The sequence below is a fragment of the Gymnoscopelus braueri genome (assembly GCF_963280865.1).
Source record: "Gymnoscopelus braueri genome assembly, chromosome: 1".
Taxonomy (NCBI): Eukaryota; Metazoa; Chordata; class Actinopteri; order Myctophiformes; family Myctophidae; genus Gymnoscopelus; species Gymnoscopelus braueri.
In genome coordinates this window covers 29958252-29976081 of record NC_137603.1, presented here as the reverse complement: position 1 = coordinate 29976081, position 17830 = coordinate 29958252, and the positions used below count along the sequence as shown (strand labels likewise).

The 17830-nt window shown below is 39.4% G+C and overlaps 1 protein-coding gene and 1 pseudogene across 2 annotated transcripts in view; one reads left to right on the top strand and one right to left on the bottom strand.

The window, feature by feature from the left end:
• LOC308088313 (UDP-glucuronosyltransferase 2A3-like) overlaps positions 1 to 3554 on the top strand; it is a gene marked incomplete at both ends in the record, with an annotated part of 3786 nt that extends 232 nt beyond the window's left edge. Inside the window, 4 exon segments of the mRNA XM_080432717.1 lie at positions 1 to 836; positions 838 to 855; positions 3313 to 3394; positions 3523 to 3554. The exon segment at positions 1 to 836 is cut by the window's left edge and continues 232 nt beyond it. Of these exon segments, the coding sequence (XP_080288843.1) occupies positions 1 to 836; positions 838 to 855; positions 3313 to 3394; positions 3523 to 3554 (968 nt within the window).
• Positions 3555 to 3657: 103 nt separating this feature from the next.
• Positions 3658 to 5973, bottom strand: LOC308091798 (UDP-glucuronosyltransferase 2A1-like; annotated as a pseudogene). Its single transcript has one exon. The product of its transcript is annotated as a UDP-glucuronosyltransferase 2A1-like (transcript).
• Positions 5974 to 17830: the final 11857 nt, after the last annotated feature.

The following is a 17830-nucleotide window of genomic DNA, read 5'->3' as shown; positions in this document are numbered from 1 at the left end:
AAAGAACAATTAACATATTGATTTTTGCTATTTATAAATTCCAGATTGCAAATTATGTTATACCACATTATGTAGGTCTGTTAGATAAATACTTTGGTTCCGAGGTAGATTTCTACTCCGTGTTTCAAGCAGCAGACCTGTGGCTGATGAGAATTGACTTTGTGTTTGAGTTCCCTCGCCCCTCCATGCCTAATGTTATCTATATGGCAGGGTACCAGTGCAAACCTGCTAAATCACTTCCTCAACACCTGGAGGACTTTGTCCAGAGTTCTGGGGAACATGGAGTCATCGTCATGTCTTTGGGGTCTCTAGTTGGAGAACTTCCCCATGACTTAGCAGATGAGATAGCTGCAGCTTTTGCCCAATTACCTCAGAAAGTCATCTGGAGGCATAAAGGTGACAGGCCAGCTACTCTGGGCAACAACACTTTACTGGTTGACTGGATGCCACAGAATGACCTGTTAGGACATGCAAAGACCAAAGTGTTTGTAGCGCATGGAGGAACAAATGGTATTCAGGAAGCCATCTACCATGGAGTTCCTATTGTAGGACTCCCATTGGTTTTTGATCAACCCGATAACCTCTTTAAAATGAAAGTACATGGTGCAGCAAAGATAATTAACATTTTTACTATGACCAAAGACATATTTCTCAAAGGCATTGAGGAGGTTCTCCATGAGCCTTACAGGATGAACATGCAGAGACTCTCCGTCTCCAGGCTTCACAGAGACACACCAATGAAGCAACTGGACAGCGCCATCTTCTGGATAGAGTTTGTTATGAGACACAAAGGTGCTGCTCACCTCCGCACAGACTCCTACAAAATGCCCATGGTACTCTTACCACTCTGTAGATGTAATGTTGTTTTTACAAACAGTGGCATTTCTTATTGTGATTATATTTGCTGCTTTTATCAAGTGTGTATGTTTCAGGGTATGTTTTAGAAGAAGGATTAAATCTGACTAAATGTGGACGATTTAAACAATCAAGGCTGCAAGTGGCCATAGATTGTTGTGTATGCCCTGGTATTTGTACCTCTCAGAATGTGTGACATTGTCTTTTCATTGAGAACATAATGACTTGTTTACCACCTCTTTCTCAGAAAGTACTGCTCATCTGTGCCCGGCCCAGACATTGCTACCATTGTGTTGAGGTTATTTTTAGTAAAAGCATAATTGTGATAATTATTGTTCACTTTCGCTGCTTTAGTCAAATCATGTTTTATGTTGCATTTACAAATAAATATACATTTACATGACATGTATTTAATGATAACAGAGACAGTTTGATCTCTAGTCTTGGTAAACCTATACTGTGGATGTGTATTTGCTAACAGCTACTGTACTTGCTGTTTTAACTTATTTTCCCTGGCAACCTACTCCAGCCACTGTTTATGTTGTCGTTACAGTTAATTCATCCGTCACCCTGACCATTTAATGAGAGCGCCCTCAATACCCTCATACTTGTCAAACTACTTGTGACACCCACAGCCACAACACTAGAGGGAGCGACCATGATCTGGTACCACCCAAATTTAGAACAAACATGGGAAAGTTGTTATTCTACTGCTCTGCCACCAAAATGTGGAATGCCTTGACACCATCCAATAAAGGATGACGTAACACTGGTTTCATTCAAAATTGGCCTGAAAAAACATCTGTCAGGACAGGAGACCAAAAGGGGAGATAAATGTAAGCTCTTAATTGTACATAGTGTTTGTTGATTTTGTATGCTATGTTGATTTTGTATGCTATGTTGATGAATTGAATACATAGGACCACAATGGAAATAAGTCCCCAGGATGTTTTTGTGTTAATGTATTGTGCCACGTGCGGTTTACATTTCTGACTAATAAAGTATTCAATACAAATAAACTTCATTAGGCAGACAAATTGTTGACAAATTTCTGAAATCCTGAAACATTACTAAAGAGGTAAAAACCAAAGCAGGACATTGGATTGGAGAGACTGAACCCAAGGCCTGTTAGGACCCTGGGTCCTTGGAACTGTAACGAAGAGGTCCTTCATTATACTTTGCAGTCACATATATACTATTTTGCACATAATATATATTGTAACCCTTATTGATTTATTTTGGCACAGCATATTTGCACTTTAGTCATTTGCACTTTATTAATTGGCACAGCTTAACTTGCACAGTCAGGATTTTTGATGTTTATTGAATGCACTTCACTGAACATTTATGTTTCCTGTTTAACTGAGATTGCCACTCAGCCAACGAGTGTTCCAAAATAAATGTTTGGTGATTGAATCGTGATGGACAAGTGCAATACAAAGTGTAATATGTTTCAGTATAATAGAGATTAGGTGCAATATATAAAATCATTAAAATGTTAATGCAAGATGTGTCATCAACACTTATCCTTTGGTAAGTTGGCAAGTTACAACAATCATTTGTTGTGAGGTTAAAGGGATAGTTCACCCCAAATAATTACTTATTTTCTATCGATTACACACCCCATGAAGCCTTGACTTCATTAAGATTTTATTTGTACAAGTCTTATATAAAGTATTTATATATTTGACACTTCTGATGTCAACTTTGAGTCTCCTACCAGAGACATTAGCATATTTCCGCCGGTCATTAATTATTGGCTTATGAATGCGACAAAAACAAATACAATCTTTATGAATTCAAGGCTCCATGGGGTGTGTAGTCTATAGGAAAAAAAGTCATTTTGGGGGTGAGCTATCCCTTTAAGTTTAATCAACCACTGTAAGTCAAATTGATTCAAATCAATTCCTACACATTCATAGGAGGTTACTCGGTATGTACTGTAGGCTACAAATTCCAGAACAGGATTATAATACTGTATATTATGAAAAATTTGCAGAGGAACAAACAACAATACACCACAACAACGCCCATGAGTCCAAAAAGGAAGGAAATTATGTAACACGCATAGGAAAATCCACAGGGAAATGTAGTTCCACCAGGAGAGGGCACTGTTGTTTAACATTTTACCAAGAAAACAACGTGGCCATATTGAAAGATATAATACTACTACTACTGCTGCTGCTGCTGCTGCTGCTGCTGCTGCTACTACTAATAATAATAATAATAATAATATATCCCTAGTAAATTCTGTTGTCAATTAAGTCCACAAACTTTATATCAAACAAACAGAGAAGGTCCTTGGATTTTGGTGGCCCTAAACCAGATAGTTTGTGACTCAAAAACACTCCTTATGCAACGACCAAATCACACACACTGCTCATATTTAATGAACACACACACACACACCATCATCATCGGCGATCACTCGAAACGAGTATGATTGTCCTCCTGTAGGTGGGTCTGGTCATCTGTGGGTCCTCAGGTGGCTGTAGAGGCCAATCCGGGATCCACAGTCTCTATTGCAGTGGGGGCATATGTAAGTGCACACACACACACACACACACACACACACACACACACACACACACACACACACACACTTGTCTTGCAGACCTTCTGATTCCTGTTCTTGGAACAGAAATATTTCCCTGCATTTCTCTCTAGGTGTTTCAGCTATCCAGCCTCCATCATCTTGAGGCATATGGAATAAAATAAAAAATAAAAAACGTTTAATTCTGAGTGCGACCCTCCACTTTTTGTTGAACATTTTATTAAGACAACGTACAGAGTGGTCAGAGCGTGGTGGTTACAGAAACAACTTCAAGTCGGTCCCTGTCAGCACTGTCAGCTTGCTTTGGTTGCTTGATTAAGTCATCATTTGATTCACACACACTTCAGTCTGAGCAATAGACTGAACACACTGCCTCTCATTAAATGCTGAGGGTTACATGGACACATTAACAGTCAGGAACAACGAACAAACAGTAGCTGGGAGGTTTGCCAGGGAAAACACATTGAATCATTGTTTGATTTGTTTAATCCGAATATAAAACAACTCATTAAGGCGGTAATGGCTCAGGAGGTAGACCGGCCACTTGGGAATTGGATGTATCCTGGTTTTATCAAATTTGATTTATATTTATTTTTAAACACAACAAAACATACGACTCCAGCAGCAAACGTTAAACACATTAGCAAAAAGTAGGCTATTATTAAAATACTATGTCCTCAAAACGATCCTAAGAGTGCCAAGGCATTCTGTAGGACTTTATGCAGAGATGAGACGAACGTTCTGAGAAAGTAGTGGTAAATTAGTCCTTATGCCTCAATAATTCAAATAAAATTGATTAAAGGGAAGTGCCACTCTGTGTGTCTCTTGTATTTGTAGATAAGCCAAGGCCATATATTCTGAATGAAAAAAATAAATAGTAATAATAAAAATAATTATACCAGGGCTCTACACAACAACAATCCATGGCCCAGGGTCGGATTAAGATTCAGGAAGGCCCCTGGGCCAATTCTCTTTTATTCCACATTTAGTCCGATTTAAATTTTCTTCTAACACACACTCTGGAACATAAACATTTGACAAAGGTAGCAAAAGTCAGCAGTATAACAAAGACAAATACTATTAAGAACAATATGACATCTACAGAGTGGTAAGAGTACCAAGGCATTTTGTAGGAGTCTGTACGGAGGTGAGCAGCTCCTTTGTGTCTCATAACAAACTCTATCCAGAAGAGGGCGCTGTCCAGCGGCTTCATTGGCGTGTCTCTATGCAGCCTGGAGAGTCTCTGCATGTTCATCCTGTAGGAAGGCTCATGGAGAACCTCCTCAATGCCTTTGAGAAATATGTCTTTGGTCATAGTAAAAATGTCAATGATCTTTGCTGCACCTTGTACTTTAATTTTAAAGAGGTTATCACGTTGATCAAAAATCAATGGGAGTCCTATAATAGGAACTCCATAGTAGATGGCTTCATAAATACCATTTGTTCCCCCATGTGATATAAACACTTTGGTCTTTGCATGTCCTAACAGGTCATTCTGTGGCATCCAGTCAACCAGTAAAGTGTTGTTGCCCAGAGTAGCTGGCCTGTCACCTTTATGCTTCCAGATGACTTTCTGAGGGAGTTGGGCAAAAGCTGCAGCTATCTCATCTGCTAAGTCATGGGGAAGTTCTCCAACCATAGTCCCCAAAGACATGATGATGACTCCATGTTCTCCAGAACTCTGGACAAAGTCCTCCAGGTCTTGAGGAAGTGGTTGAGCAGGTTTACACTGGAACCCACCCATATAGATAACATTAGGCATGGTGGGGCGAGGGAACTCAAACACAAAGTCGAGTCTAAACAGCCACAGGTCTGCGACTTGAAACAGGGAGAAGTAGTCTACATCGGGACCAAGTATTTTGCCAACAGATCTTCATAATGTGGAGTAATATAATTTATAATCATTAATTCACCCAAGGCAAAAGCCACTATGTTGATTATTCTTTCCAGAAAGTTCATTTTGTCTGATAGCTCTGCCCCTGGTAATGGAACATAAGAAAGAGGAGAAGGTGCAATCTTTAAATGGCCTTCACCGTGACTGGTCCATCTCACATTGAAGACCAGTGGTAAACTAAGGTAGTGAGCAAGTATAGCGCCGCCTGGCAGCACAGGGTCAGTCAGAACCAGGTCATATGTGGCATCCTGAAGAGATTGCATCAGATCTTTGTTTTCAAACATGTATTCAAGCATTTTACAATTGATCTGGTGCATTTCGGCAGCCTTTTGTACGTATTCCATTTCTATCTTGAAACGAGTCAAGGCAGATTTTCCTTGCCTCAGGATTTTCAGAAGTCTAGGTATGAATGTCTTGACAAAGTCCTCATCAAATGCACCTCCAATGTCAATCGTGATCAAAGTGTAGAACGGTGAGGTTTCCTTAATGTACACGCTGTCATTTGGTCGCACAACTGAAACCTGGTGGCCTCTTGCATGCAGCTCCTCAACTATGACCTTCATATTCACCCAGTGACTGCCCTCGAAAGGAAAAACAAGAACTTTACCGCCGTGAGCAAAGGCTGAACACAGGAAGAGGACAGCAATCCAGGCCAGAGGGAAATGCATTTCTTCACTCTAAAAGCAAAGGAAGAGAAAATAACACATATTTTTTATAAACATTGTCTAAGATTATTGTAATGGAGTACTGTACAAAAGACTGAGAATTAATTGACGATCACCAAAGCTTTGTTTTAATCTGTGTGAAACTATAACTAGTAATAGAGAGGTTCTCTGTTACTGATGTTTGGCACTTTATAGCATTTTGCACAGTTGTATTTTGCACAATTAAGTCACAATTTTAAGTATTTATTGAATGATAATCATGAGGGGCAAGTGCAATGTGTAATGTATGAGTGCAATAGAGAGAGTAATGCTAAGTGATGATTGAAAGCTTAACATGTACCAAGTTGTGCTGTGCTGTGGCCAGTGTAATTGGGCTGGACCAAGTCAGAAGGGCAGAGGGGGGGTTGTAATGTGTATTTGGAATTGCTAGGGATATTGTGCAATGTTGTAGTAAGAGAATCATTATTGGTGTAGTTCATGGAGTTTTATTAGATTTTATGAGAGTTCATGTTATATGTATTAATGTATGTGTATTATTCGGTAATCTACCCCTTGACATGGTGGAGTCCAAACTAATTGCCTCCAGCTGAGTATAAAAAGCTGCCAGCAACAATCATCACCAGTTGATGGTAGGATAAGAGCTGGCCACCACCATGTCACCTGTGTGGAGAGCATCCTGTCTCATGTATTTTTTGTATTGTCGGTGTACAATCAGGATAAATACACCTTTTTGGTTGCACCCTATCAAGGCCTCTGTATTAACTCCAACCGCAAGTCGGGCATTCTAACAGAAACTGTTAACCAAATGCACTGTTTAGGTTGCACTTACAGTAAACATAAGGAATCTTGTTTTTAGGACATATTTTGATACGTAAAATATTACAAGAAAAATTTTAACATTAGTGTGACTGTACTACTGTACTACTGTACTGTACCACTATACTGTGAACCAATTATGATGTTCTAGTGGTAGATTAAGTTTTATAAAACCAAGGCATGCAACTTACTGTACATACAGTACAATGAAAGAAGTTTTTTTATTTTTTTATTGTGCAGCACTTACCTATACTATATAGGGCCTAATAACATGTTTAATGTATAATATAGTCCAACACTCCATAATGTTACCTTTGATAGATAATCTGTAGCTAGTTCTCTTCACCAGTTGTCATAGAAAAGAAAGACAACTAGACTGTTTAGTCCTTCAAGTTAACAACTTGGGTAGGACTTTCAAACTGTAATGGTAGTTAGGGAATTTTAGCAAAATATTTGGACCATCTGTGAAAAAAATTACTACCAATAGCTTTCTTCACCAATGTGTTCTTATAGGTGTCTAGAATCACCTCTCAATTAATTTAAAGGTAGGGTAAGTGATTTGCGTTGGTTAAAATAATTGTTAAGTAGCTCTATATTCTGATAGTACTCATTGCTATAGAGTGTTTGTTCAGTATTAGGAGTCTCCTTGTCTCTCCACCTCTTTATTAAACAGAAAATGCATTTTCGTTTCAGTTTCAGTTTCATTTCCAATTTTATCCAACCAGGACAGAGAACTCAATCAGGATACAGATTAAACAAGTGAAATTGGAAGTGATGACACTAAGAAATGAGCATGCAAAATTGGAACTGGAACACTATACAAATTAAGCTTAAAAATTGGTACTTTCTCCTGATTGGCTGAGATTTTGACACCTACCGAAAAATGTATTTTCTGTTTATTAAAGAGCTGGAGAGACAGGGAGACCTCTGTTACTGAAAAAACACTCTATAGCAATGATTACTATCAGAATATAGTATTTTAACCTTTTAACAAAATACTTTTTGTTTTAACCAAAAAATATCACTTACCCTACCTTTAAACCCAAATCCTCGTGGAAAATCCTGGAGAGCCAATCAAAGTTAAGGAGCCCAGAGGGCTTGGGTGAAAAATATGAAAAGAAATAAAAGTCTTGTGAGGTGTCTAACTAGGGGTTTTCAGGGGTGCTGAAACCATTCCAACCATTATTTTTGAGTAAAAATGTCTCCCTGGCCATCTAATATTGGTATATTGGTTATTGTTAGTGTATAATCAGTGTATAATCAATGGTAGGGGATTGGGGTGTTGTTGAATTGATTCTATTCTGAAAAATAAAATAAGAAAATATTGCTAAACACTTGATAAGACTGTACACCTACTGTGCACATGCTCAGTGGGATACACTGTCTGCATGTGGGGAAGGAGCGGGAGTGTTGCATCCTGGCAAATATGTCTGGACGATTTTAAGGTACGGTAGTTTATCTACTTTTTGGCATTTATTTTCCTCTGCTGGCAAAACTTTTGATTACTGTGAATTTAGATGTCAATTTTCTCTAGCCTATTGCTTACATTGAACAATCATTAGCTAAACAATCATGACACTTGTCTTTTAGTAGACAACATGGAAGAGGATTCTGTAGCTTGTGGCTTAAGGTGCTTCATCTGTGGTGGTCCTGAGACTGAGATTCAAAAGCTCTCAAAAGTCACCCAAAAAGGCTATGCACAGATGTTGTCTTATTCTGAGAGTGTGGATGATGCAGCATTAATCAGAAGACTACATGAGGACTGGAAAAACTGAGATGACCCCAAACTAAGATACCATTTGGAATGCAAAACCGAGCTATACAGTCGTGCAAGAGGTATATCCACTGGAAATCGTACGTTTTTTTCAATGTGATGAAAGTTGCCACTTGCAGATTTCAATCCTATTCTATGTTGTGAGTGACATCATAATTTAATAAAAACGTTAAACATAATCTATTCTTTAGAGCAAGATGAGCAAGACCAACGGCCAGACAGGAAGAAAAGACGCAGGGCATTGTCTGGGTCAAGTAGTTCAAGTGCTAGCTGGCACACTTGATCTACCATAATACTTGCATCCTTTGCAATGAAGGTATCAATGCTGGCACATTGAAAAGAAACCCTGGTAAGTCTTTTCTATGTAAGATTCAAATGAATTTTGATAATTGTTTTTCTTGCTCCTCATTGTAGGCTTCCACTCAAAGTAGAATGATTTAATCATGCACATACTGTATGTGGCTACCTTTTATCCAGACAGATCTCGGCAGTTGTATCGTGCACCTGATAATGTCTACCAGGACCAACTGAAAAGGAGTTTGATGCAGAGAGCAAAGCGACGAGGTGATGACTGGGGACTTGAAGTTGCTGGTCGCCTGTCTGGTATTATAGATTTGGTGGCAGAAGAGGCAGTATATCATATTCGATGCAGAAGAGACTTTGAGAACCCTGTTACAAAGTCTGAGGTAACATTATATGGATACACAATACAGCTGTACAATACAACTCACATTTCTTATCCTGAGGGAAGAAATATAATTTTTAATAGTGAAACTTTTGATTTCAAAATAATGTATTCTGCAAGATTGATATGGGTCCAGGAATGAGGGGGACTAATAAAGGATAAGAAATGTGAGTTGTATTGTACAGCTGTATTGCGTATCCATATAATGTTACCTTAGACTTTGTAACAGGGTTCTCAAAGTCTCTTCTTCATCGAATATGATATACTGCCTCTTCTGCCACCAAATCTATAACACCAGACAGGCGACCAGCGACTTCACGTCCCCAGTCATCACCTCGTCGCTTTGCTTTCTGCATCAAACTCCTTTTCAGTTGGTCCTGGTAGACATTATCAGGTGCACGATACAACTGTCGAGCTCTGTCTGGATAAAAGGTAGCCACATACAGTATGTGCATGATTAAATTATTCTACTTTGAGTGGAAGCCTACGATGAGGAGCAAGAAAAACAATTATCAAAATTCATTTGAATCTTACATAGAAAAGACTTACCAGGGTTTCTTTTCAATGTGCCAGCATTGATACCTTCATTGCAAAGGATGCAAGTATTATGGTAGATCAAGTGTGCCAGCTAGCACTTGAACTACTTGACCCAGACAATGCCCTGCGTCTTTTCTTCCTGTCTGGCTGTTGGTCTTGCTCATCTTGCTCTAAAGAATAGATTATGTTTAACGTTTTTATTAAATTATGATGTCACTCACAACATAGAATAGGATTGAAATCTGCAAGTGGCAACTTTCATCACATTGAAAAAAACGTACGATTTCCAGTGGATATACCTCTTGCACGACTGTATAGCTCGGTTTTGCATTCCAAATGCTATCTTAGTTTGGGGTCATCTCAGTTTCTCCAGTCCTCATGTAGTCTTCTGATTAATGCTGCATCATCCACACTCTCAGAATAAGACAACATCTGTGCATAGCCTTTTTGGGTGACTTTTGAGAGCTTTTGAATCTCAGTCTCAGGACCACCACAGATGAAGCACCTTAAGCCACAAGCTACAGAATCCTCTTCCATGTTGTCTACTAAAAGACAAGTGTCATGATTGTTTAACTAAGAGCGGTTTCACACTGGATCCGTTTTCATTGAAAACGTTTCCCAGTTCGAATCCTGGCCTGCATTCACATTGGCCAAGTTCCAATCGCACCACAGAACACATGCATATATACCCCCGATCCTACAGGTGGCGGCATGCACATAGTGTTTCCCCTGTGGACACAGACGTCATCAACTATGCGACAATGTTTTTGCTGGTCGCGCAGAAATATAGGCTGGAGAGCTATGCTGGGGAGGGGAGGCGATCTATGTAAGTGCACGGTCTTTGGGGAGCCTCGCCCCGAAGCGGGGAGAACGCACTGAGCGCTCAACGCAGTGTTGTTGAAGGACAATGGATGTACGCTTATGAGAAACAACACAAATAAAACCTGGTGAAACACTTGTGTGCATTAGCGCAAGATGAGGATACAGGAAACATTCAGTATAAATGTCCAGTTTGCTAACTTTCACAACTACTACTACTTTTGCATTTGAAACTTTAAATTTCTCTAAATATTATAAACTTTCACGACAGCTTAAGTACAAAAAAATATAATTTATGAAAAGGCAACTATAGTAGCCTATACAGTGAAGTCGGACTGAATGATATATATATATATATATATTTATATATATATATATATATATATATGCGCCCTGTGCTCTCCTTTTTCTCTATGAAGAAAAGTACAAGTACATTCCGCAACGCTGCCTGTCTGTAATCTGCGCATCCGCGCATTACGTGCAGATCTCATCCTCTGGACTGCAAAGCCATAGCTGGTCATGTAGGAAGGTGTGCGATAGGATCGCGCTTGCCATAGTCTCCAAAGTAATAATAATAATAAGAGAAAGTTCACTTTTGGTTATTTAAAAAGAGTCTCCTTATTTTATGTATTAATTTATGATTTGTGGGTCCAGCACTGTGTGTAAAAAAGAACTGTGGGGACGTGCATCTCCTGCCTTTGTTCATGTTTAAAATAAAAAATATATTTTCCAATGCAAGATCTGTGTGGTTATCTGCTCTATATTGTAATATAAAAAATAGCAGATCAACAAGCTCAATGTGTCGCATTGCACCGCATTTTCAGCTTGTAGCTTGGCTATTTTTGCTACTTTTGTGTGACACTGTATGACAATAGGGCATTCATTTATGATGAAAAAGCATTAAAAGTTGCAATATGGGATACAGGGTTTCTTCCTAACAGCAAAGATATGTAGTAGAGATGCGCGGATGGCCTCTCATGGTCATCTGAATCCGCATGTACAAATTAATTATCCACCCGTTATCCAACCGCAATAATCATTTTATCCAATTTAAATATCCGCACCAACCGTTTCTCCCGTATGTCAAAATATTATTATTTTCTGGTATTCCCCGTTAGTTTTAGTAGGCTATTAGTTGTGCGATGCGATCACAAAATGCATTGATTTAGCCTATGGAATGTCGGTGTGTCTTTTTTCTTTTTTTCAAACCGGTGCTGCGCTGACAGACGGCATCCAACATACAGGCGTCCAACACATGCGGCATCCAACGGTTGGATTCCAGCCTACAGAGAGCACTGCTCTGCTGTGCTACTGCTTGGTGTGGATATGTTACGGCCATGGTTGAACCCCTGTGGATTGATCTGCGACGTGTTTTTGTTGGCTGTTTTTGTCGAGTTTATATACCGTCACCTATTCCAAATAGCGGGCCACTTCCGTCTAATGGTACGCTTGCTTTCACATTGCAGCGTACCGTACCCGAAAACGCATGATCCGGATCCGAAACTGCCTCCGGAGGTGGTTTCGGGAACGGAACGGTTACCCGTTTCGCGGGTCGATTCGCTACATTCACACTAGCCAAGCGGTCTGGAGTGCGCACCTGGGACCTGAGTGTGAAAGCGCCCTAATGATTGTTCAATGTAAGCAATAGGCTAGAGAAAATTTACATCTAAATTCACAGTAATCAAAAGTTTTGCCAGCAGAGGAAAATAAATGCCAAAAAGTAGATAAACTACCGTACCTTAAAATCGTCCAGACATATTTGCCAGGATGCAACACTCCCGCTCCTTCCCCACATGCAGACAGTGTATCCCACTGAGCATGTGCACAGTAGGTGTACACTCTTATCAAGTGTTTAGCAATATTTTCTTATTTTATTTTTCAGAATAGAATCAATTCAACAACACCCCAATCCCCTACCATTGATTATACACTGATTATACACTAACAATAACCAATATACCAATATTAGATGGCCAGGGAGACATTTTTACTCAAAAATAATGGTTGGAATGGATTCAGCACCCCTGAAAACCCCTAGTTAGACACCTCACAAGACTTTTATTTCTTTTCATATTTTTCACCCAAGCCCTCTGGGCTCCTTAACTTTGATTGGCTCTCCAGGATTTTTCACGAGGATTTGGGTTTAAATTAATTGAGAGGTGATTCTAGACACCTATAAGAACACATTGGTGAAGAAAGCTATTGGTAGTAAATTTTTTCACAGATGGTCCAAATATTTTGCTAAAATTCCCTAACTATGGCATGTTGTTAAACTTTCAGCAGATAACAAAGTTGGCCAAAGGGGAGTAAATCTAGCCTGAGAAAGACTCTTTGGGGTTTACCTGGCTGTAATGTAGATATAAAACATGTCAAATATGTTAACTGATTAACGGAGTAGACACATTTTTATGGGTCACAAGGAAATATCCCTTTATTTTTTGTTTCCTACATTTTGTTTTTAATTATTATCATTTCAAAACATTTTCAAAAAGAATTAAAAAAGAATGTAGAATCTTTCATAAATTAGGAACAAATTCAATGATTTTTCAAAAGAATTTCATGAATAAACAAAAGAAAAGAAAAGAAATTCCATAAATTAGAAAACAAATGTTTAAGAGGTAGTGAAAATAGCCGATCTACAAGCTCACAACGCGTTTTTTTGTTTTACTTTTGTTCCTGTCCCCCCTAAGACCAGAGCACTTTGTAAACAGCAGCAAAAAATAAAATAACAGGTCAGGTCAACCTCTGCATCAAATTAACCAAACCCAGCTGCTGAAGCCTAGATAAAGATAAAATAAAATCATATAGGCTAAATGCAATTAAAGAAAGATACGTCATCAACACAGTGATGTAAAGTAACTAAGTACATTTACTCAAGTACTGTCCTTAAGTACAATTTTAAGGTATTTCTACTTTACTGGAGTATTTCTAATTTTCAGTACTTTTACTTCTACTGCACTACATCTCAGAGGCAAACATTGTACTTTTACTCAACAACAATTATACGAAAACTTTAGTTACTGGTTACTATGTAGATTTTGATTATTATTACAAAACATACATTAACCACTTCAGCCCTATATACATTTAGGCCATTTGAAAAAAGCCTATCTACAAGCTCACAATGCGCATTGTTAGTGAGCTTGTAGATCTGCTATTTTCAAAAGATTTTTATACATTTTATACATTTGAAAACGTGTGAAATGGGACATACTACATAATGAGTACTTTTACTTTTGTACTTTAATTATATTTTGATACCAATACTTTTATACTTTTACTCAAGTACATTTTGAATTCCGGACTTTTACTTGTAACAGCAGAGTATTTCTATATTGTAGTATCGATACTGCAATATGGGAACCCATCGTAAAAATAAATTAAAACAAACAGCGCCCTCTGCTGTTTTTTTCCTTTGCAGCTCGGAATCTGTTCTTGAGAGATTACTTTGTAAAACAATTGTGTACTTTTTCCACCACTGCATCAACACTTATCCGTTGGTAAGTTGTCAGGCATTGTATTTGTATTAAACTGCACTTGTTTTTTTTGTTGCAAACTGTTAATAAAGTAATCAATCAATCAATCAATCAATCAATCAATAAATCAAGTATTCAATCAATCAATCAGGCTAGAATGATGACTGTAGCCCATAGAGGTATAATATAACGCCGTAGCCCCGTTTGGAAAGCGGAGGGTGAGGTTCCAAACGGGTCTAGAATGACCGTAGCCTACTTGTGAGGTTAAACGATCAGATACTGTAAAAGTTAATAGTGTAAATATACAACCATTGCCAGTCATATTTGATACACATTCCTATATAGGTCAATAAGTATTACAGATTACAGTATTACAGGATTACAATACTTTATATTGTGAAATAGGATCGGAGGAACAAACAACATACCGTTGCGCAATGAGTCCAACGGAAGAAGAAAGGACAAGTAATACAGGAAAGTTTAGGTCCACCAGAAGCATAGAGGTATAATGACCAGAAGAGGGCACTGTTTAATTAAATATTATTGAAAGAATAATACGAAACATATACTGTAGATCGATCTAACTGTTGTCTATCATCTCGTGTCAGTAAAGTGCAATTTTATTAGCTTAATATCAAAGAAAATAAAGGTTACATTTCTTTTTACACTAAAGAAACAGAAAAACAAATCACGTCTTAGTCTACTCAAAAACAGGAGAAAATAGATTAAACACAAGTGCTACCACACCCCTACCAAATTCAGGCTGTTGCAACAGCAGAATTATGTTTCACAGAACAGTTTGGCTGGCATTCTGGCTGGAAGTTCAGAGGGGAAAAGCCAAAAAGCCCACAGGAGCTTGGGAGAACCTATAGCCCCATCTGTGACCTCCCCTCCAGGAGCTACAGCCGTACAGCGGAAGGGGAGGTCACAGACTGGACTATGAAAAACTGGCCTTCCCACCATGTGCTTGGAGGCTGAAAAAAATCAGTACCCTTGGATCAACCTTCAGAATCAAATTATTCACTCATTCAATCAGTCAAGCTCAGGCCTAGGCTGCAGCCCATCACACACAGACACCCATGGCAGAGGTATCAAGAAGACTCACTCCAAAACCAACTCACCCCATTGCTAGGAAAACTCACTCCGGAAAACTCACCCCACAGGGTAGGAAAACTCACCCCCAAGATTTTCGGGGGTAGGAAAACTCACCCCAGGACCTGAGAAAACTCACTCCGGAAAACTCACCCCAATGGTTTTTAACTTTGTGAGCTTTCCATTTTCACAGAATGCTTGGGGTAAAACTTTTTCAGTCATCCGCGGACTTCTTTTTTTCGCCGATAAAGTATAGTTTTGGACCATGACGGAGGCGCGCCGACTCAGCAGACCTTGAGGCTGAGGAGTTGCGCCCGAGCGCCTCCAGGCGCGAGTGCCCGCAACGACCAGCCGATGGTCTGCTAGTCGAATCAGCGCCGTCCGAGTTATGTACCGATAGGGACAGAATAGTAAATATTTTTGGTGGGGACTGCGTTTGCCCCACTCACTGCGTTTGCCCCACTCACTGCGTTTGCCCCAACTTCCACTCAAAGTGACTACTGGCCAATCACAGTGCGTCTCCCCCGGGGTGAGTTTTCCTACCCCCGGGGTGAGTTTTCCTACCCCCGGGGTGAGTGTTCCGGAGTGAGTTTTCTCAGGTCCTGGGGTGAGTTTACCCACCCCCCGGGGTGAGTGTTCCTAGCTCCGGGGTGAGTTTTCCTTTTTGAGTTGGGGTGAGTTGGTTTTGGAGTGAGTCTTCTTGTATTCATGGCAGAGAGAGAGAGAGAGAGAGAGAGAGAGAGAGAGAGAGAGAGAGAGAGAGAGAGAGAGAGAGAGAGAGAGAGAGAGAGAGAGAGAATTTGAAGAATTGCTGATTCGACTGCAAAATTGCTATGTTACACAGCTCTCTTTACACATTTCTTAGCAGGTAGGTCAAATTTCTTTTGGCAATTGAAATGTATATTTCCCATGCCAATAAAGCCCATTTAATTGAACTGAGAGAGAGACAGACAGACAGACAGACAGACAGACAGACAGACAGACAGACAGACAGACAGACAGACAGACAGACAGACAGACAGACAGACAGACACACAGATAGACAGATAGACAGGGACATGGACATGGACATGGACATGGACATGGACATGGACATGGACATGGACAGAGACAGAGAGAGATCCACAACACAAGCACAGAGAAGATTAATGACATACATGTTCATATACAACCTCAGGGTTGTAAACACCCCATAAAATACAAATGGTCAAGTCCTTTCTTTCAGCATCTACAGCTACTCCACGCCTATACCTAATGTAGTTAAAGTTAAGTTAAAGTTAAAGATTAGACATTAACAGAATACAAACATGCCTGTGTTGTGTACAGGTCAGGATGCCCCAAACATAACTAGTCTACTCTGATCCCACCAGGATAATAACAAAAGAGACCAAACAAGATTTACTGGTCTGGAGGCACAGAAAAACAGTTTCAGGTCAAACTAGAAAATGGGTTCTAGCAGGTGCATTGGGCAAAGAACAGTACTACAGAAAACAAAACAACATTTCAAGCTTGCACTCTTCATCAGACTCTATATGGGCCCCTCAACATGCGATTCCATGGGGTTGATTGGATGTTGCAGTCATGATATATGGCATTCTTTGTAAGAAATAGGCCCTTGTCACTGATATTGGAAGGCAATGACAGGCAAAGAGCATAAAATATCAAAAACCTTTTTGACACTCATTGTCACATGCCTCATGACATCATGAGGACATTTGTACATCATTTAAAAATAAAAAAATATATAATCACGTTTTTGCAATAGACAGTGACATTTGTAGCAGGGGCGATGCCCCTTAATGGGTCTAAGTGAGTCCCTTTTGGGTCTGACTTGTTTAGAGGCCCCAATGTGTGATTGAAATCTGCCATCTTTCATGATTTTTACACTTTCTTGTCAAATCATTTTACATCTGCCATTTCCGCCAAACAGGCCCGAACAGGCCCAACCCACAATACAGAAGCGATTCAGTTAATGTGTTCTTGCAGGAGAGAGAGACAGAGATCACGTGCATGTGTTGACGTGTGATAAGCTGGCTTAGGGAGGGCCCATTCACTCTACTTACTTGTGAAGTGGGGTCCGATGCTGGTCCTACATTTCTGGAGGGATTTTGTCACCGTTGCTCAAAGAATGACAAGGCAGACGGATATTGAAAATACAAACCACTTTTCACAGTAAATATTATCTGTGACACCTTAAGCCAGGTTTTGGTCATAGGATGTAAAGTAGAGTTGAACAGAACATGCTGTCATCAGAATCCAGAGTTCAAAGACCGCATGATTATGGGAATCAGAATGAGAATTAGAAACAGGGTTCAGGAGTTAAAAGACATTGTGGGATGTGAGACGGATAAAAAAAGAAAATCTCTTTTGACTTCGAAAGGCTATCGATACTGGAGGGATACTGACTGTCTATGATGTGTAAGCAATACGCAGCAACCACTCTTCCACTGACCTCACAATGCTTAAACATTGTCAAATCAGGCGTGCAAATCATTGGCTTAATTTTTACTGTTTTTAAATGTATATGAAAAAGTACAACACAAAAAGAAAAGGTGTAATTATAGTATTATCAACTTTTTTATTTTATTTTATTTAACCTTTATTTAACCAGTAAATCACATTGAGACACAGTCTCTTTTTCAAGTGGGAACTGGCCAAGATAC